This window comes from Aquila chrysaetos, chromosome 1 (assembly GCF_900496995.4).
Source record: "Aquila chrysaetos chrysaetos chromosome 1, bAquChr1.4, whole genome shotgun sequence".
Classification (NCBI taxonomy): Eukaryota; Metazoa; Chordata; class Aves; order Accipitriformes; family Accipitridae; genus Aquila; species Aquila chrysaetos.
This window is the reverse complement of record NC_044004.1, coordinates 77,700,292-77,721,357: the sequence shown is the minus strand read 5'-3', so window position 1 is coordinate 77,721,357 and position 21,066 is coordinate 77,700,292. Positions and strand designations below refer to the sequence as shown.

Here is a 21,066-nt window from a genome sequence, read left to right as displayed (position 1 = left end):
CGTTCTCAGCTTGAGCTTTTTGTTTCTTGTCTTTGAGTAATGAAAATGTCGAGGATAGTCAGGTAGAAAAAAAAACCTTTAAGGTCTTAGTCTTCTGTAATTTGTCCATGGCATTGCATGTATAGAAGTGAGCCATTGGATCTGGGTTGACCACTTGCAGTGGAAGGAAACAGAGCAAAATGCAAGATGACTGCAGTTGCTAATTGGTCTTGGCATCCCCATTGTCAGAGGAGGAGAACTAAGAGCGTTTCGCCCAGTTTAAAAGAGCTGCTTTGGATTTTGTTTGTTTGATGGTTTATTTTCTTATTTAGGGAAGCAGGGGGGGTTAGTTATGATTTCAGAGTAATTGGCGTCTTACAGAGATTGGCTTTGTGGTGTTTGATACTTCATTTCCTAGCAAACAAAGTAAATTTGTGATAAAACTAGACTATTAGTATTATACTTAACATTGCATGGCGAAGCACACCATTGGAGGGAAAGGAAGGGGAGAGCAGCAATCTGTCTTCTGTTTTGTCTTGTATATTTGGGTCTTACTGTGCTTTTTAGTGGGATAAACCAACTTTGTCTTTTTCTGGAACTGCTCCCTGTGAGCTACCATTTGATGAGAAACTGATGAAGGGGCGGGGGGGGAACTGTACCCGGCTCATAGGTTAGACTCTGTGGGTATCTGCAGCAGAATGTTTCCAAGTATTTGTGAGTCCGTGTCAGAAAAACTCTTTCTGCTCAATCTCTTTTCGGCAGCCACTTTCCATTGCAAGGCATGGTTTTCATCGTTCAGCCGAGAATGAAGGACCGAAGAGAAGAAGCCGGGAGGACATGTTTTGGGGGATTTTTCTCGTGACAGGCAGTGATGGGGGCTTGGGTGTTCATCATTGCCATAAGCAAGCAAGGAAAAAAAAAAAACCCAATCCCAAGCCCAAAAGTCACGTGCTGCTTGCATTTCTGGTTACCTCTGCAAGTCACGGTTGTGGCTGTGTACCTGCAGAGAGGTGGTTTGGGGAGTTCCCTTGCCAGGGAGGACATTCAGTGTGGCTGCAGGGACGCGGGCTCATCGCAGACTCTTGTAATCAGACATGTTACTGCTTTATGGGATCTTGCCATTTCTGTGGTCATTTTTGTGTATTTACGTGTTATATAAACCAAGGGGAGAAACAAACCGCACTCCTTTGTTAGCTAAACAAAATTTGCAGGCAAGAAAATGTGTTCAGTAATTTAGTATAAACAAGAGAGAACAAAACTTTTCTTGATTTTGACTTTTCTAGTTTAAGGCCCGAGGACTTCCAAAGAAGAGTTGGCAGTCTTGTTTTAATATTCAAACAGTAAGCGCTCATCATAATAAGATGTCAGTTCTCTTCAGAAACGGAATACAGTCAAAATGTTAAAAGCTGAAAACTTACTCTTCGTTTCTAACATTCATTGTTACTGAATTTGCAAAAGTATTTATGAATTCAGTGAAGTAAACTCAAGGACGAAAAACGTGGGATTTGGGGGGATTTTAAGAGAGTTTTTTGCATGTGATTACATTTCTTTTTAGTAAGTGTGTGTGTATATATATCTCAAAAGAACCTTCCTTTTCTTGTTTATGATTTGCTTCACGCATATATAGAAAAGTAAGTTCTATAAACTTAGCCATCCAGAAAGTATTCTGTTCTTTCCTTTTGTCTTCTTTTTTTGTATAGTTTTTGCACTCATGAGCTAAAAAAGAAAATATTTTGAAACTCATTGGTTTATTTATTTAAAAAAAAAAATCTATATTTTATCTTCATTAACCCTTGTTTATTAATAACAATATTTATGAAGAGCAGGGGGAAAAAAGCATGAAATCCATTTGTCTTCTATCAATGCTTGGAAGTTGGAGGAAGAAAGTGAACTTGAGAATTTAGACAGTATCTTACCGTAGGCTAATTGTTTACCATTAAAAAGAGAGCTTGCATGCAGGAGGGAGTGTTATGTTTTGGGCTTACTTCCTTGTAAGTCATAAATCTTGGCTGTATAAATGTTCAGTCATTAATTAAGGCTTTCAAATTAATCTGTTTCCTGACTGGACTTGGCTGGTTTTGCATAGAGCAATGCTGTTGCCCAACTTCCCAGTTTAGGAGTGCTCTCAAATGTGTGATATGGAAGTATGGTGTTTATTGTGGAGAATTAATGACCAGCACCTATGGGGAGGGGGAAGAAGAGGCATTTTGTTACTAACATGTGCAGGAAATAGGGCAGTGGTATCAAAATGGTTTTACGTACTTTAATTACTTCCCGTACTTCAAACAATGGCAAAAATGGCTTTTTTATATTCATAAATGTCAGTCCCGAGCAGTATTTTTCTTTCCTTTCATTATTCTAGGATAGTGTTCTGTCTTTGCAGTTCAGCCAGTTTACTCAGGATGATATATAAATACAGCCAAAAAAGTGTCTCTCGTGATGGAAAAAGATTTCAACTTCTGTTAGAGACTTAATTGGTAATGTTATCACTCAGGTAGTAGTAGCATTGCATTCATTTGAGCTGCTCATATAGTAACACGGTGCTCATTTGGGTCTTGCGTCCTACTTGTGTTACCCTTTCTTTACAAATATGTGTGTGTATATATATTTGTCTCTCCTTTCTTACTTAAGAAGCCGTATAGGAGCTTTTACCATATATTTAATTATTTCTGTAATATTTAGGATTTTCAGCAATTCACATTTGGGTGATGATATGTACAATATACATTGTACTATAAACGTCCGTGTTATCTTTAGCACTTAATTATACACAGGTCTGTCGTTGCCGTGTTGAAAGTGAGTCTACTAGCTCTTCCTCTGAAGTGAACATCCCCTAGGTCATGAAATGACTTTGCTGTTAAAGGTGAAGCGGCAAAAGCTGCAAATGAATCATCCAGCCAGGCGTGGTATTTTAAAACCAGGTAATCCCAAAGATGTACTACATTTTGTAGCTGTTTCAAACCAAAAATGTTTTCATTATCTGGGTTCCAGTTGACTAGACGTATATTGCAGCAGTCAACTTCCTTCAATTCCACATGTGCAATGCATTTCATAAATAACTTGTAAGGTTTCTGTTCCGAGCTGTCTAATTTGTACACGAAACCTAGAGAAGTAGGAGTTAATCATGAACACAAATAAAAAAGATCTCTCATTAGCTCTTTAAAGACTTAGTGTTCAATCTATGACAGTGTGTCACTGCTCATGTTTTCTTTGTCATGAAAATGCAAGGAGATACCGCAGTGCTAATCCACGTACCCTGTACCAAGGTACTAAAAAATAGTCTGCAATGCGTGCTTACAAATCTGAAACACTGTTATCTACCGTGAACGTATTTGTCATTACTTTCATGTATGTGTTGCACCAAGGAAGATATTTGTTTCTTAATGGCTAATTAGAAATTGATCTGGCCATGTTCCAAAGTCTGACAGAATTTGAAATCTGAATTTAACTCTTCAGCTGAATTTCATCACCTTTATCACTTCAACCAAAGCCAGACTATTAATACCTTCTCATTTCTAACCTAGTCAAAGTTTAGATTGTTACCCTACAGCATTTCAAAGATTTTCATGTGCGTAAAAAATTCCCTGTAACAAATGGAATTATTTAATGCACTTAAAATCAAATACATGTTTGAGCTTGCTAAATCCAAGGATTATTTCTTTAATTCCTAAAGGTTAAAATGCTTTCTAGTTTAATGTATATTATTAATTAGATAGCAGAAATAACAGAAGATGTATCAAGTTTTTCTTTATTTTTTAATTTTCAAGGTGTGATGTATTTTTGTAGCCATAGTCCATTGCTGTCACTTATGTGCCTGTCATTTCCTAACAGTTCATTTCCGTCAAACCAACTGATGCATGAACTAGCCAATGCTGTTTTGTGCGATTAGATTTTGATATAGCAAAATTATTTTTCCATGACCAAGAAAACCCCTTGCATTTTAACGGGATCAAAGGGAAGGCACGTTCTCGGTTTCAGTTAGTCCCATGCTAAGCCACTGTAAATGTTTCCAAGTCTTTCAGTATTGCTTTTTACAGATTTCTATTATGAGACATGGCTATATGTGTTTGTGAGGAGCTGTGGCCGGATGAATCCCTCTCCTTTTAGTTAGCGTTTTGAAATTGAGTACAACTCAGTGTGACTTCAATGCTACTGTAGGCATGTTAAAGAACAGCCTGACTTTTAAAACCAGATCTGCCACTCTTAGCACGTCTTTTTGAAGCAGCAAACTCTTTTTTTTTTTTTTTTTCTTTTCCTTGCCCCCATGAGATTATTGCCATCCAATGAGTTCTTTCAAAAATAGCTCCATCTGTAGAAATTGGCTACAGAGATGCAGCATCAAAGGTGCGTGGGCAGCAAGTGACCCACTGAGTCGGGCAGGCGGTGGAAATCCAGGTGAGCCTATCGTGGTAAAAGTACCATGTGGAGCACGATGGGAAGGCTGGCTAAATTATAAAACAGCATTAAGAAACTGTGGTAATAAATCTCTCTTCTGCCAGTCTACATTTCACTGGAAACAGTCCTGGACTTGCTGGGAGATATGCTGGATTGTCTCATTGGTTTCTTCTTTCCTGTGAATTTGATAAATCATTTGACACATCGTATTCGGTAGCAAGTAAACTGTATTTCAAAGCCTGAAATGATGCCTGTGTGACGTTTATAATTTGAAATCTGATGTTACATAAAACTTGGAAGGCGTTCAGTTTTGTATTTGGTAGTATCCTAAGTAACTACCTCAGTAACAGAACAAGTAGCCACCTAGGTAACAGAACAAATTATAGTTTGCCTTATTTCTTGCAATATACTTAGTAGGACTGGTTTTGCAGTGTGCAGATTCAAAATCAGGAACTACCTTCAAAATACCTGTGTGGCATTATTGCAAATTTTGTCTTTTGCAGGCCACGCATTCGTTTCGGTGCCTGGCTTCTGTGGGGTGTTACCAGTAGGTTGCATTGCACCGCTATAGACTGGCTGGTGCTAGTTTCACTGCCATTCTGATGCCATACCATTGAAAGGGGGACTTGGAAAACACAGCAAGGAAGCTTAGAAAGTTGCTAAATTTAAAAAAAAAAAAAAAAAAAAAAAAAAAAAAAGAGTACAGCAGAAGTAGTTCAACCTGTTAAAAAAAAAAAAAAGTGCTTAAAACTGCTGACTTTACAAGAATAAATAAAGAAGGTAAGTTAACATAGGTTGTGAGAGCCATGGCCAGTGACAGCTCCCTGGACCACAGGAGCTGCTCTACTGATCTCACGGTCCTGGGGCTCCTAAGGCTTTTCCTAAAGAGCCAGTGCAAAGACCCGTGCAGTATTGTCTTGCGATCGTTGCTCATGCTGTGGTTTCTCAAGGTGAACAAAACAACATTACTGGTGTTAAAATGATAAACCTAGTCCAGTCCTAGCCCAGTCAGGATCCGCACAGAACAGGTTGTTCCCTGCGAGTTGGAACAACACTGATAACATTTGGCAGGAATAGCAAATACGCATTAATATGTGCATTATGATAACAGAGAGAGTCTATTTTGAGGTTTATATTTGATACTAATAATTCATCGTTGGTTTTGAGATGATTCCTGAAAGAAAGTATTTCCTTCCTACAGTGAAAGGTCTTTCTTGAGAGTCTCTCGTTTTTAAAACAGAGAGCTTTTAGTCACTTTATTTTTACCATTTAAAATCCAGCAGTTTTGTTGTACTAAAGTTCAGCCTGCCAGGACTTTTTAGCACCAGATTTTTTTCATTTGAAAATAGTGAGAGGTTTTTGTTGTTTGTTTCTTCTTAATTCATATGCAACATTTAAGGAAAGCTTAATTAACCCCAGCATGCAGGGAGAGGGAGAGGAAACAGTGCTCAGCAATTGAGAATATAATTAGCTAAATTTATACAGAAGTGATTGTATTACCTAAAGTCCTTTTTTAAATTTATTTATTTGTTTATGGATGAGTTTGGGCGCTAGGAAGGGAGGGCAGGCACAGGCTCTGTAAAAAAAAAAAAAAAACCAGTGGAGGGAGTAAAAATGGTTCCATGGATCTGGAAAACAGAAATATAATGAGCTATCTCTTGTTTCTCTGTCGCGCTGAAGCGCTGGTCTTCCTCTTAAATTCTGACTCTGTCAAGGACTTTTAAATTTCAGCTTAGGAGGTTTGCAAAGCTTGGAAAAGCCATGCAGGTCGAATCCTATTCTCAAGGTGTAAACATAGGACCGGACTGATGCTGGATACGAAGGCCAGTCTTTTTACTGTTTTTTATTAAAATATTTTGTTACTTCTGCTGCAAATTAACATCGGTTTGAACATTTTCTCTCTTAAGCATTGTTCAGTCTTCCTCATTAAAAAAACATTTCCTCAATAATAATAGGTTCCATATGTAGATGTACTATGTATGTAAAATGATACATATTAATATAAGTAATCACACATGAAAATGTGGTTTTTTGCTTTTCACTATGTAATGACTCTTCCCGCTCCAGCCTTCTGCCCCCCAAACAAGCAGAACAACAAGAAAACCCATTGAAAGGAAATTCGCAGTTTTAAATAATTTTCCAGATACCACGTTTTCCAAGTCCGAATGGAGCTGGCAAAGGAGGCAGCCGGCCGGCAGAGATTGATCACCGACTTTTCCAGGAACAGCTCGACTTTCTGTGCAGCGTGGTCGATACCACGGGCTTGCGCGTGCCTGACGGCGAGCGTACTGAAAGGCCTCGGTTCAGGAAAGCTGTTCGGCATGTGCTTCGCTTCAAAAATGAGGGTAAGTCCCTCCTCCTTCAGGATCCTTCATGCTGACGAGGAGGAGACTTACTCAGGTGCTTACAGCTGAGCGTTTGCTCCGAGTGTTCTGCGGAACTGCAACGTTGTGCTGAGATGGAAAGACTTTACAGTGCTTCGCACACCATCTCAGAAACGTGTGGGGAAAGCATTTCTTAAAAGGAAGAAAAACAAAACCCCTTTCCTTTTTAGAGGCTTGCAACAGTATTCCAACATTTGCCTGTAGAAATAACACCCGACCTCCATTTCATAAAAAAAAAAGCGCTATAAAAAGCCAAGTTACTTTGTGAAATCTCTGTATTTTTTCACCTTTTGTGTATGATTTTAACAAAAGGAAGATTTCCGTGTGTTCTGGTTAAGTCCTGTAACATGATGCAGTCCGTTTGGCCGATGAGATGTTCTGCAAATATCCTGCAGCAGATGAGCTTGCCGGCTTCTGCGGGGCAGACGGTGTAGGGAGGGGAGGCGGGGGAGAGCTACAACCATTCTTCACTCCTGGCAGTTGCATGTGCAACAACGCTTAAAAAATTATCAGAACCATTTCCCAAAGCAAAAGGGACACGTCAGATTTTTCCTCAACCCAGAGGCTGGTGACAAATTAAAAAAAAAAAAAAAATCCTGAATAAGATGAAGTAGTACAGGACATAGCTGTCTTGTTACTTACATAGAAAAAAATGCAGTTATTAATTTTACTTTTATACATTTTGCTTTAGACTTTCTTCTGGTAAAAAATTATTTAGAAACACTAAATTGAATAATTTCTTTAGTTTTGTGTCATTGACTTAATTTTTTACATTAGAAGTAGAATTCAGAATGTTTCAGCTTGAAAAGATTTTATGTATTACAATTCAATATGACTTTTTCAAGACTTCTTTTCAATGTTGTTGCTAAGTGTAAGGAGTGAGGTTGAATTTGACCCTTTGTTTATTTGCTTTTGGATTAAATGATATATTCTGCTTGGGATATATTCTATTCTCCGTTCAGCAGAAAGCTTTTACAATTCTGATTTTGGATGAACCTAAAATTAGAGGGAGTTTGGTTTTCTGGAACAGGCAGAGAATAAAAAAAGAAATATTTTTTTTTTTTTTTTTTTTGCACATGTTGATAGATGGCCCTTTTACTTCAGCATCAGCATCCATTTTCAGCTCTTTTCCTGCTGCACTTCATCATTCTTTTGTTAAGAAAACTGAGCAGACCAGGTAGCACTAATACTCTGCAGGCTGCACTTTCACATGGACCCATGTGTTTATGTTCTTATATTTATATTGACTACACACTTGAAAGATAACGCTTTCTATCTCAGCTGGAAATGGTAAAGTTGTAGGAAATAGGTGTTACAAAGCCTACAGAGGAATATTTAGTTGATCTGTATCTTAAAACGTATTCTGTTTTGAAAATGTATTTAAATGATTGTATGATTATACATAGTTGTGGGTGACTAATCTAGTCTATTGCTGCAGGTCATGGGAATAGTCATAAAAAGTATTTATTCTGAACATGAACCCGGATGCATGCTTTTCCGACATGTTTCCCATATGGTCTGTAAGTAAACAGTAAATCAGATAGAGAAGAATTGAGGAAAGAGAAGAAGCATGTAAGTGGGGATTCTGCAGCACTAGAACTGCAGCCCTACGTGGTTTGAAGCTGTAACTTGTTTTCTCTCAGAAGCAAAGAAAAGAAAGAATTAGTTTAAGTGGAGCAAAGATGTTCTGCAGACCTAGGAACCCACTGAGGTACAGGCACCGGCAAAAACCGTAATTAAAATCTTTATCAGAAAAGCATTGATGGAAGCGCAGAGAACACTGGTCATCTCCAGAAATGGTGTGCCATTTGCTCACTTATGCTTAGTGCTTCAGCAGAGGCTGGTGCTTCTCTGCAGACTTCAGCCTGCACACCCTTTTCCTGAAACCAAAGTGGGTTTGGGGAATTGCTGGTTCCATTTCGACAAATTGCCATTCCTGTCATTAGTGACCTTACCTGCTTGTACCTCACCGGGCATATCTGCCAGAATATCCCCGTCAGACGTGTGGTTCTCTGCTTGGTCCTCTCTGCTCGCATCGGGAAATCTGAACCAGGGAGACAGGGACATTGCAGATGGTCTCTGCGGGATATGGTTAGGGGTCTGAGCCGTGAGGATGCAAAAACGCATTTTCTATTGCAGCTAAAGAACACACAAGAACTCCTGAGTTACAGACTTTGTACACTGGCCGTATGAGTGGGAGGGTGGGAGTTGTGCTTGGCAGGAGAAACCGTATTTTGATGTTGTCACTTCAATATACATGAAAAGCTTCAATCCCTACTCGTTTGTTTGCTCCGTGTGTATCTGTTTTACCTGACTTACCTTTAATTCCAGTTGGGGAGGCAGTCCCAAGGCTCTGCAGTGTTGTTCCTCAGTACTTGTAGCCTAAGCAGTTTTTCTTTTAGCCACCACGGTAATTTCTCAGTCACAGAAAGGGGCCATTTCATAGCTCCAGTATCTTAGGCTGGGAAATTTGCTCTCAGATGCAGCTCACGCAGGCTTTCCATGCCCTGCAATCCCTCTGATTTTCCTAACGTCCTTGCCTTCTTTCGTGGGCTAAAGAAGGTACGCGCTTTCTGTGGGAAACGATTGGGAGATTAGAGAGAAGAAGTTGGTTTCAGTCCAAAGGGTGGTGATATATATTAGCGCAGTTTAGAAGATAAAGCCAAATCTCTATTCTCTGTTACCTCGTGAGACTTCAGCCTAGGGCTAAAGGCAGCCACAGACGAATGCTCTTTCTTGTACTTCTAAGGGCACGTCAATGTGAGGAAGTTATCCTGGAATGAGATAGGGTGTGAATGTAAATGCAGTAGCTGTTCCAGCATAACATCCTGTGGAGACAAGGTCTCGGTGAAGTGACTAAAAGCAATGGAATGACTTTGGTGGAAGCTGAGGACACGGAGCCCCTGCTGCGGTCCCCCCCCAGCAGCCAGCCCTGCTGGCAGAGGACGGGCTGAACCCCATCTCCCCAGCCTTTTTTTTGGTGGGGATCCGATGTCTAACCATCTTTGCCCTGGCTGCTTTTCCTGTTAATGTCACTTGTGGAAATTGTGATTTACTGCTTATTTTATCAGTTGTCAGAATGAGGTCGAGGGTGATGGCCAGCAGTGTTGCTGTAGGTAACTTGTGAAAACGCAAACCGTAGTTTAACACCCAGTGTGTGAATGATGAGGAATGTTTTAGCTCTGCCATCTCTTACTGGGTTTTGTTGTTCCTACAGATTATAACTCAGGCTTTGATCATCTCTGCAGGTATCTAAGGTCTGTTGCTCTTGAAGTGGTGCAAAAGGAAACCTGCTGCAAGCAGAAAATGTATACTTGCACTTCTCTTTCAGAAAAAATTGAAACATAATGAGCTGTTTGCAGTATCGGAGAGTTATATGTGTGCACACGCTCTTTGTGTGGTACTCTGGGAGTTAAAAATCACCTTTTTTAACGCTTGTGAGGTTGCTACACCAGGTTTTAGGCCTATGCTATGTGATTGAGTTGTTACCTATTCTTTACGGTCTGCTGAAAATTAGTGTTTATTTTTAAAGTGCCTTTTTCCAGATTAAGTAGAGCATTAATTAGTCAGCGTGAGGAACAGAGTGCATTATTCTACCACAGCTTTCCATCATGTCAAAAACTCATTACCAGATGTAGAGATCATAAACAAACACACATGGCTGCTGCATGTAAATCTTCTGCAGGATAAATTACTGCTGATCTCTTCTGATTAGATCGCTTTGTCTTCCAGCTCATTAATACACTTTCAACCATGGAGAACATTTAGGTGCTAATAACTCACAAAGCAATATACCGGAGAGCATTAACTTTCCATATTTGTTAAACATACTTCAATCTGGATTTTTTGCCCATGGTCTAGGCTACTCTTTCTTTTTTTTTTTATCTTGAAAGAGTAGTTGCACGGGCAAAATCTTCCTTCAGAATTGGTATTTGCTTCTGCAAGGTCCATAGCGGGATATATAAATAGTCTTCCCAAAGCCACACAAGGATGATGCTACAGAAATGAATCTGAAATTATTAGGGCAAAGTCTTTGCTGGCACAATCCCTACGGGAGTTATGCCAGCAGATAAATTGGCCCGAGGATGAATAAACCTAATGAAAGCTGGGAATTGCTAATTTAGGACCCAATCCTGCCTGTTACCGAGGAATTAGATCCCACTACAGTAATTCCCGTGGCAGTCCCTGGGACCAGTCCCTGCCGTGCCAGGTACCCCAGCGACTGCTGTCACCCTCCGACACCCGTGGGCAGAACGGGGGTGGTGGGAACCCACGCGCAGAGACCAGCTCCGGGCACGGGGGTGTTGTGGATCTGCTGGAGACGGGCACGTCAGGCTCGCGCACTCTGGCCCTGCGTCCCTGCCGCATTCCTTTGTGCCCCTTTCAAGTATGTATTAACGCTTGTTCAGCTTTGGGTCAGGCTTCTTTTGCTCCTCAGCACTCAGCTCGTTAGAGGGAGAAGAGACGTTAGAGGCAATATTCCGTGCTCAAATAACAAACGTTTGTGGCAGACGGTAACAATCTCAAAGTCACGGTAGATTATTGCAGGTCTTGTTATTTCCAGTAGGCAGATGATAAATTTTTAAATGAGAATGAGTACCTGTATAAAGACGACACACATGCACGGACATTGCTATACAGGTTCTAACAAACTGGAGTCCGTCCCAGGGAGCTAATAATGGTCCGTGCGGTTTAGGATGTGAATGAGCACTGATCCCAGGAAGACAAGCCATCCCAGGTGTCAGCAGAGCCTTCTAGGTGGTGAAAAATGACATCCGTGGTAGAGCCAAGACTTGTAATCCTATGTCCAGTTCCTTAGAAAAGGGATAACGAAATGGCTGACTCCTGTTTGGAGTGACTTTTGCCTAACCCTGCCAAGGTCCCCGGTGTGTAATGTCTCCCACGCTCCGGTGGAAGAGCCCATATTTCTTATACCTCTCCCAAACTCTCCGAGAGCGCCGGCCACTGACCACAGCTTCCTGCCCAGCAGCCTTAGCAAAATTATCCAGCAGGGATGAGTAGCTTTGTACCAGACCTTCCCGTCTCTTCCTATTTTCCTTTTACTGGAGACATCGATATTTAAAAAGTAGGTAGAAATACTTAGTGACTAACTGTTTTATTGCCTCCTCTCTGCTTGTATTGCAGCTCTTAGTGGAAGCCCCTGGCTTTCTGCGTCGGGTATTTAACAAGCTTAGATGTGAAATGCAGACGGTTTACACCTTGGGAACAGAACATTTGGGTGACTGTGAAAATGAAGGACGGTAGTTTGTAGAAGATCTTTATGTTAAATACATACCACATGGGCTTTTGGGAGCCCAGGATACCACTACTTCTGATAGATGCTTTGCACATAATAACCTAGCTGTAACTAGTTTAATGTTAATGCTGTGTTTAAGATATAAAGCACGAAAGAAATGTGTCACACTGGTATTAATCACAACTACTTTCTGTTACCAGTGCACATATTTTGGCATTCATAAATTAATTGATCGAATCCTGTGCTGGAAACTGTCTCTAGTTCTAATAACGGGTATTACTGAATCCAAAGTTTTGCAGCACCAGTAAGTACCATCACCTTAAAGTACAAAAATGTCTTGTTTGTTGATTGGACAGGTTCTGCTCGTTGATTTATAGCTTCCATTTATCTTCCAGTTATTAAAAGCAGATAAGTGTTTTGGAACGTATTTAAGCATGTGCTTTACTTCAGTCGTGTTTACTGACGTCAGGGGAACCCGAAGCAGATGCGTGTGTGCTTTCAGGGATGCTTTCTTGAAACGAGGAGAGAGGAGAAGAGAGAGAAGTCTCTCCTTCCCTTTTTGGCTCTCCTCTTTTCATGTGCGAGTAACATATTGTGTGTCTGGTTTTGTTTAAATTCAAGGATGGCAAACAACCACATTCTGTGAAAACTTCCTACTTCTTCCCATCCTTCTTTATGGTTTGTTTTTTTCTTCTTGTTATTGATATTTGGTAACCTGCAGAGACAAAGTGATGTGAAACTTGGAGGTCTTTACAGAGGAGTTTATTCTAGTAGTGTTTGTGTAAAGCCCTGTGGTCCCACTAAAGCCCCCTAGTTCCTTTGCTTGGTTTGTTTTTTTAAACACAGCCTTAGCATGGGCTAATGCTTCATTTGCAGGGGGTCTGTTGGGAGAGAGGTGGTAGCAGGGAGAAGGATAGGAGAATCTCCCAGCTCACGACAGTTGATTAAATTGCCTTTTTGTACTAAAATAGCGTTCCTGAAGCCTGTTTCAGTCTTTTATCGCTCTCGTGAAATGTACGGATACTTGTTGGTAAATTACAAGTCTGTGAACCCAGTAAACCTCTTGATTCTTCTGAATCAAGTGTGCTTAATGTTCAGATGAATTTGTATCTTGAGATTTAAATGGCATTAGCGCTCATTATGTACTTTAACTAAAGTGTATATACAGACTCTGCTTTTTAGAAGGGAAAGAAATCAGTAGTATTTTTGTTTAGGGATTTTTTGTTGTTGTTGTTTAAACAGCGAAGCATTTCCTGACATGTTTGCAACAGCTAGGCAGGATGTTTGTTGAATTTGCCTGTATATGTAACTGTTACGTGGCTATCCCTGCTTTGCCAGCTACTCGATTAGTGTTGTGACAGACCGAAGAACTGCTAAATGACAGCGCTGAAAATTATTTTGCTGGTTTCTCGGGAAAGTGTAAAGACTAGACTCTTCTGCCGTCTAAGTCCAAGGGCCGTTTGCATTGCATCTAAAATACTCTGTACCTTTAAAGGTGAGGAGAGGAGGATTTTCGAAATAGCCAAGAGTGTACATAGTTGTAGCATTAACGGCTGGACGTCACATCTTTTTCTCTCCACCAAAGTTTGGCTTATGCAAATAGGGTTATGGTGACCCTAATTATGAAGTCTAGTGCTGATCTGAGATTCTAAACCCACTCTTCTGTGTGCAAAAATGTCAGTGTAAACTCTTGTTGAAGCCATGTAAACTTGATCAGGATCTTCTTTTAATAGAGAAATCATATTGGAAAATACATCTGTTCCCAATAGTTCTAAGAAATGCCTTGTGGCAATTAAAGCAATCGCTTGCTTAGAAAATAATACCAGGAAAATATCTAGCACATTTTTACTGTTTTTTTTCCCCTTCTAGATATATACTGTGTTAAAGAGAAGGATCAGCAGTCCATCAATAGTACATAAATTAAGAAGTCCCTTGGTGGCTGACTTAATAATCTAAGTAGTATGTATTAGCTAAAGGAGAACTGGAAAGTAGCACGTACATTTGCTGTGTAGCTGACTTGCTGTAAGGTTGTCAGGCAGTACTTATCTATAAATCTTGCAAACTGAAAAAAACCCTGATAAGATTACCGTGATATGACAAATGCCAGCTATAAATAGATTTTTGACTTCCTGCTCATCTCTTCTTCCTCCTGCCCTTCGTACTCGGCTCCGGTGTAACAGACTGCCAGGACTGTGCAGCTCCCCCAGGTGAAGGTCAGCTCTTGATATATTTTTGATCATCATGTAAAGTTCTCCTGTTAGTATGTGGTCCCCGTTTTAACCTCTTTGCAGATTCCCCCGATTATCCCAAATCACTTTCACATGGAGCTGAGGTTAAGCTTTATTTCTCTTGGCTTGTCCTTTCTGTAGCAGACACTTCCTCTTCACTTTGAAAGGACAAAGCGATGTTCAGCTGCCTGGGCCTGCGCCCAGCATTTGATTTATACATTATTTAATTTCCTTTAGAAAATTGGAAGCAGAACTGTAGGAGTGGAAGTCAGTCCTTTTCATTTGTTTAAGGATCTTTTAGGGCTAATATAATCATCGATAGTAGATGTCAGCATGATTAGGGTGACTTAAGGTAAAGCAAAGAAAATTGAATACCAGGGGAAATTCTTTCGTAGTGGCGAGGGTGCCAAGATTTATAGCTGTGCACAACATCTGTGGGTTATGAATTGTGGCATTAAAAAATGAAAATGGAAAATCATCGGGTTTTTGAATGACGTGTTGAAGACACCTGCCTCCCCTTGCTGCACAGCAGGCTGGGGCAAGAAAGGTTTGCACCCTTTGTGTTACATTTGCAATCATTTCTTGGACTGTGGTGCTCTCTGGAACTTAATTCAACCAACTAACTAATTCTGCAGAAATTCTTCAGTTAGTCCAGAGGTTTTCATTTGGGCTGACTCTGCATTCAGTTCTGCAATTAGGTCTGCACATGCCGTGAAGTGACTGCCAAGACAATTTGAAAATTTCTCATGCAGTAGAGTCAGGAAATTAAAAATTAACTCTGGAAAGGACATCATATAATATTTGGCAGTGTGGTTTGAATACTGTGTCCACTGAGGGGTGGAAGGTCCTCCTCTTACCAAAAAAAAAAAAACAAAGTATGAAAGTTGAAATACGTCTTCCATGGGATTTTGAGTGATCCTCAGCTGAGGGAAGTATCGGAAGAGGAGAGGCCTGTGGCATACACGTGCTTATGGATACAATATGACTTACTTTTGGCCTTTAATTTAGCTAAATAGCATTTAATGACGTAGAGTGAGAGTCCCACGTTGTTTCAGGGCTCTGTGGTGCTACGGCTGCTGTTCCCAATGTGGTTATGTGGGGGAAAAAAACCACTTCAGTGCTGGAGTGTTGCTGTGACTCTACGCCCATTACCAAGTCTCTCAGAATTATGGTATTTGATTTGTAAGTCATTACTGCACTTGATAAGTAGGAAATGCACATCACAGCGTGAGTGAGGCTTTCTGAATTACAGCTGTGCTGTACAACCTGCGCTTTCTGATGCAGCCTGTGAACACCCGGATGAGGCGCTTTGTATGTGCCCTTTTGGCTAAAGCAAGCGCCTTCACAAATTCGGGCTGCTGAGGTAACTAACAGGTGTGTGGTGTTGCACAAATGGAAGGAAGCAATGAAATCCAGCTTCCCCGTGACATTTCATGCATTTAAAACTTGCTCATACCATACAAAGCAGACTATTGATGTCACAAAGTCTTCCAGATACCATGAAAAGTATTAAATTTGATATCAAGCAGGAGATGTTAAGAACCTCTCCTGGTCTTCACAGGACTGAATAATTACAAAGTGGAGAGAAAATAGCATTTGGTTTTTGGTTTCAGTATGGAAACCAGTGCTTCTGTGGTAGCATCCTGTATGTGCTGTCTTCATTCTTTTGATCATCTTTTACTGTGTTTGGAGAGGGGCTAAAACACTTGCTGTCCCACTCCTGGTGTCTGCGCATCTAACATGAAATGGGTAAATACAGTACACTGGAAAGTGGAAAGCTCACGCTTTCTCATGCACATAGGCAATTCCTGAGCAAATCTTCTGAACTCCTCTCTTGACAAGGGGCTGGGGACAATACCAGTTGTAGAAATCTATGCTAGGAAGGCAGAGCAGTGGGTGCTAAAGACATTGTCAGTGTTGCCCGCTAATTAAGGTGTCCTTTATTTTCTGCCTCTTCCACTCACAGCCACTTGACACATGCTGTTGGATGCTGTCATCCTTAGCATCCTCCTCTACACTTCTGTGCCATGCAAAGTGGACTGCTAGGTGATTTCTGAGCCTGCTAGATAGGCTAGAATGGCACGAAGGAGAGCAGTTGTGCTTTATTGTATAATTTTATAACTTGGCTGCACAATTCAGCGTAGCAAAATATTTATGGAAATTCATGAGAAGGCATACGTGTGCTGCAGGCTGCAGGCTCTACCAAGAGGAGTCCACCCTCCTCTTGCTGCAGGTAAGAGGAGCAGATGATCTTTTCCTGTGTATTCGCCCAGCTTCCCCCAAAGAAGATTGCCAGATGTTTTGAAGATCCAGGCTTGCATTTTTCTTGTACAGAGGCTTGCAGTACAGGCTAAGACCGCTTTTTGTTCTTACTCTTCAGGCTATAGATTTGAGGGCTGGCTAGGATCTGTACAACCCACAGTACTGTGGTTTTTTTCCCTTGTTTTCTCCTTCTTCCCTTGTGCCAAAAGCCCTCCCAGCCCAAGGGTCCTGTCTGTCTTTGCTATTGCTCTCCATAATAGTTGTTCCCTTCATCTTTCTTTCCTCTTTTCTCTTTGTGGCCATTTGGACAAAGAGAGCTGATACAATTCCTTTCTCTAGTGCTGGAAACTGAGGGGAGCAGAAACTTTTCTCTGGCAGATTTGCACTCTGGTAGGTAAACCGGCCACGTAGCAAGAGGCATGCTCCTGCAGGAAATCTTACGGTAACTTCCATTTGTAACTGTCCCTCGAACATGACAGCCCGGGAGCACTTCAGTTGCACAGGCCAGTCCTGTTGCTGATTGCACTAACGTTTCTTAATGGCTTTTGAGGTTTTTTTTAGCTCTGTTATAGTTGACCTTTCTCAGCTCGCTCTTGTGGCATCATCTGCTGTGCTACAGCTGTAGCAGCTCCTTCGGGCGTCATTCCCTCCTCCCTTGATCGTTAGCCTCTGCCCTGGTGTTAGATGCTATCCTGGCAAATCTTCCTGGTGCCAGGAAGGGTGGGAGACACCTGGCATTATCTCAGTGACTGTGAAAACAGTAAATACTGTGTGTGACAGTGTCTACAGACAGCCTTCCTTAGATGTTAAGCACCTACCTGATGGGTGCGATCACTCTCACCTCCCGCTGTCAATGCTGGGAAAAGGTAGGTGCCTCTCTGCAGGGCTTGGGTGGCCTGAGGGGCTCCTGGGGGCTTGCGGATTTGTGCCTCCTGTGCAGAGGGCCCAGAGCTACTCTGCTTTGGTGCAAGCGCCAAAGGCACGGGCTTGAAGTGGGGAACGCTGAATCTAGAGCACTGTGGCCAAGGACAGCAAACGTCACAGAGCTCTAGGGAGATCCTCATGGCTGAATGCGATTAAGCATAAATTTCATAAATTTTTGGCCTTAAATTGTTTGTGTGTCATGCTAGTCTGTGACTTCTTAGAAGTTCAAATGCTGTTAACATTAAAAAGCAAGCTGAATACAACCTGGAAGAAAGGGAAGGGAGACTCCTCTGCTTCCTCCTCTGCATATTTACAAAAAATATTGAGGATAAGTTTTGAACATAAAACATCTTTGTTAAGTGAAGAGAAATGCAACTGACCCATTTTCTAAAGTCTTCATAGCGCTGGAAATTTGCATTACATTGTCTTGCCTAGACAAGGAAGGAGGGGGAGAAAACCCAAGAGACCAGGGAGGTTTTTGCAATAACGTGGCACAAACTGCGAAGGAGTTTGCAAGTACGAAAGAGAAGGAATGGAGGAATTTGCTAAATTAGATCTGTTATCCACAGAGCAGCAGATCCGGTTATCCAGAATACTGAAGTGACTTTCAGACCTGACATGGATTCAGTTTTCTCAGCTGCAGGAGGGCACTCAAATGAGAAGCTTTCATGTTAACAATGGAAAAGGAGATACCTTGTTAATCTGGTCACTCATAACTTTTCACTGAAGGTAAATGACAGCTCTGACTACAGGTTCTTACACTTCAGCATTTTACCTTACGCTGCCTCATTCTGTTCCACGGCTCGTTCCCAGAGTGATGGGGGCCAACTGTACTGGTGACAAGCTGCTCCGCTTGTGAGGAAGCTGGTACTTTGGGATAGTGCTGTGAATCCCTCATGGTACGCACTCAGTCATTCACTGGACTGGGTAATTTTAGACCAGAAGCAATGGGTCACATTTACCTATGGACTGTATTCAGTAGACACAGCGGGGGTACACCCGAGATGTATTGTTCGAAGCTTTTACTGAAACTAAAAGTGGTTAGCAGATATGCTGTTATTGACAGTAGAATTGTATTAATTGTTTTGTGACTGAATAACTCAAAATACTGGGTCTTTTTAAGCATGCAGATCTTGAAAACAGTAGATTGAGGGGTGTCAACTCAGGACACTGAGATCCTTATGGGAAACGTGGGGGCTGCCCACCTGAAAGGGCCGCTCACAGGCCGTCTGCACCAGTGAATGCTTCTCTATATAGGCCAGGCATATATTTTTCTTAATTAGATGCATCTTGCATTGGCTTTTGAATTGGCAGATGAGTGAAAGAATTTGCACAAGTGAAAGCATTTGTATGTAGGTTCAGTACGTCTCTAAGCTTCGGTGTGCTTTAAACCCGTTTTCTGCCGCAGTCTCGTCCTCTCCCTGCCTTCAGAGCCTTCCTCCCTTGCCTGCTTTCCTGCCTGCATCCTGGGTGAGCCAGTTCAGAGTGCTAAACCAGCAAAAACTACTCTCTTCTGTGTCCTGCATTAGGTTTCTGCTGGTTAGCACTTGAATGGGCTCATCAAGGGGCCAGATCAAAAAGAGGTGGTGACCAGTGCATCACTGGTTTAGACTGACTGTTGGGAACCACAGGTTACACTGTCATGTCTGTCTTACTGCTATTTCATTGACTTCTATTCCATTAAAATAGACTCCTTACATAAATCCTTAACTGAAGGTAATTGTTGGTACACCACTTCTCTTGTTACATATATTTGTATCAGTCATCTTTTTTTTCTTGCTATAAATACTTCTTTTTTCTTCTTGCACAAGCAAAACTTGCATTAAAACTTACTTTAAGTTCTTTACCAGCCTTATTGCTTTCTCCTTTAGGAGTAATAACCATACATGCAGGCATCTAGCTGTGGCTAACAGCATTGCTTTCGAGGTCTGACTGTCCTCCAGCCATATTCTGCCTCCCTGGAATACAGGCATGCAGTAGCCCTCTTCCCTGATTTTCCTGGGAAACGTGAGCAGCTGGGTACCATGGGAAGCTCGAAGAGGTAAACTAAGAAACAGTCTGAAATTCCTCTAGCATTCTGCTGAGGAAACAGATACTCCACAGGAGACATCTCGCACCTTCCAGGAACTAAGACCCCAATAAATAAAAGCAAGAGAGCTTCCATTAAGGACATTATTCATCTTGCAGTCTAAAAGCCCTACACAACAAATGTCTTTTCTCACTCCCTGCCTCAACTCAGGACGTGTATGCACGTGTAAATAGCCATGCGGAGACCCAGAAAGTATACGTCTCTCTTACTCTCATTATCATAGGATTTGTGTGCTTTCTATCCAAAGTGATAGAAACACTAAGCTTCCAGAAGATTTGCTAGACTTTCTGGCCATTATTTTTAACTGAGTTTGTTTGCTTTTACTATATTGTATTACGATCTCTCATATGTAGGTAACTACAAATACCGTTGCTTATTAACCTGCTATGCAAGATCCAAATCAGAGACAATATTTGCCATAGCTCCAAAGACACGATGAAAGGGAGAGTTTAAATAAACCCATGAAAAAAGAATTTTTTGCTTTCCTTTTTGCTGGGTGGATTCAAAAGTTTAGGGCTCTAGCAATCTTTAAAAGGTGATATAATGTAATAAAAATGCTGCTGGAGCTGAAAGGAATTGAAAGACAGTTCCAGACTGGCTGTGCTCTATTGACGAAAAAAATAAATATTTTTAGGGAAGGGAGGGCCCTTCTCCCAATTCCTTTTGCAGGATCGCTTTTATTTGCTTTGTTTTGATAGGAGTCTAAGGCCTCTGCTACTCTCCCAGGTTAAACTTGAGAAAGGAATTACTGATCTGAGAAGCAAAGGCATGAATTATTTTTCAGTGGAAGAAATACGGAATATGTTGAACGAATCGCCCAACCTCGTATCTGTCTGCCTCAAAATCTGAAAAGAAAGCAAGCAAACGGAACAACTGCATAACACCCACACTATGATAGGTTTCATAAGGTAGAAGCTGCCAAATCTGTTTTGTAGTTTTTTCTTTTGTTTTGCTTTTCTAGAGAGAAACTCGTGACAACTACAGCTAATGATGTCCACCAAGTCTTCTAGTTTTAAATTTTTAGTAGCATAATTCAATCTGTCTTGCTAGCGGCATTCAGCAAAATAGCATTGGCTCTGTGTGCAGGTCCTCTGTAGTAACAGCATACTGTGAGTGAGAACGCAGTATTCTGTTAATTACTTTTAATTAAAATGAGTGCGTGCACACACACACACACATGTACATATAGAAAGACTTTGTTTTTCTAGTGGCTTGGCTTCCTTTTCCTCATTGAAGGGAAGAAGTTAAACTTTCTCATTAAATGTTTATATAAAAATGAAATAATTCTGAGGTTAACCAGAAATGCAGCTTAATCTTGTATAGAAACATGTGTGAGACTTTTTTTTTTTTTTTTTTTTAGTTGCACAAATATAGCTGAAACTTGAAGTTGGCAGAGAGTGCTGTTTAAAAATATTTAGTCCCAGCATGTAAAAACTCGTTTTGTTACGGAATTCCTTTGTGAAAGGTGTAGCTATGCCATGTCTCTGCCAAAGCGATGGGAGCCATATCGACAGAGTGCGTTTTAGGAAATAGCTGCATTTTGGGCTT

The 21,066-nt window shown here is 41.1% G+C and overlaps 1 protein-coding gene across 3 annotated transcripts in view; it reads left to right on the top strand.

Annotated features, from left to right (window-relative positions):
• SPATA5 (spermatogenesis associated 5) overlaps positions 1-21,066 on the top strand; it is a 231,720-nt gene that overhangs the window by 175,758 nt on the left and 34,896 nt on the right. Inside the window, exon 16 of one of the 3 annotated variants that reach the window (XM_030019407.2) lies at positions 6,518-6,719. The exons of the other annotated variants lie outside the window; for them this stretch is intronic. Coding sequence (XP_029875267.1) covers positions 6,518-6,719 — 202 coding nt within the window. The remainder of the gene's footprint in view (positions 1-6,517; positions 6,720-21,066) is intronic. 3 annotated transcript variants of the gene reach the window in all.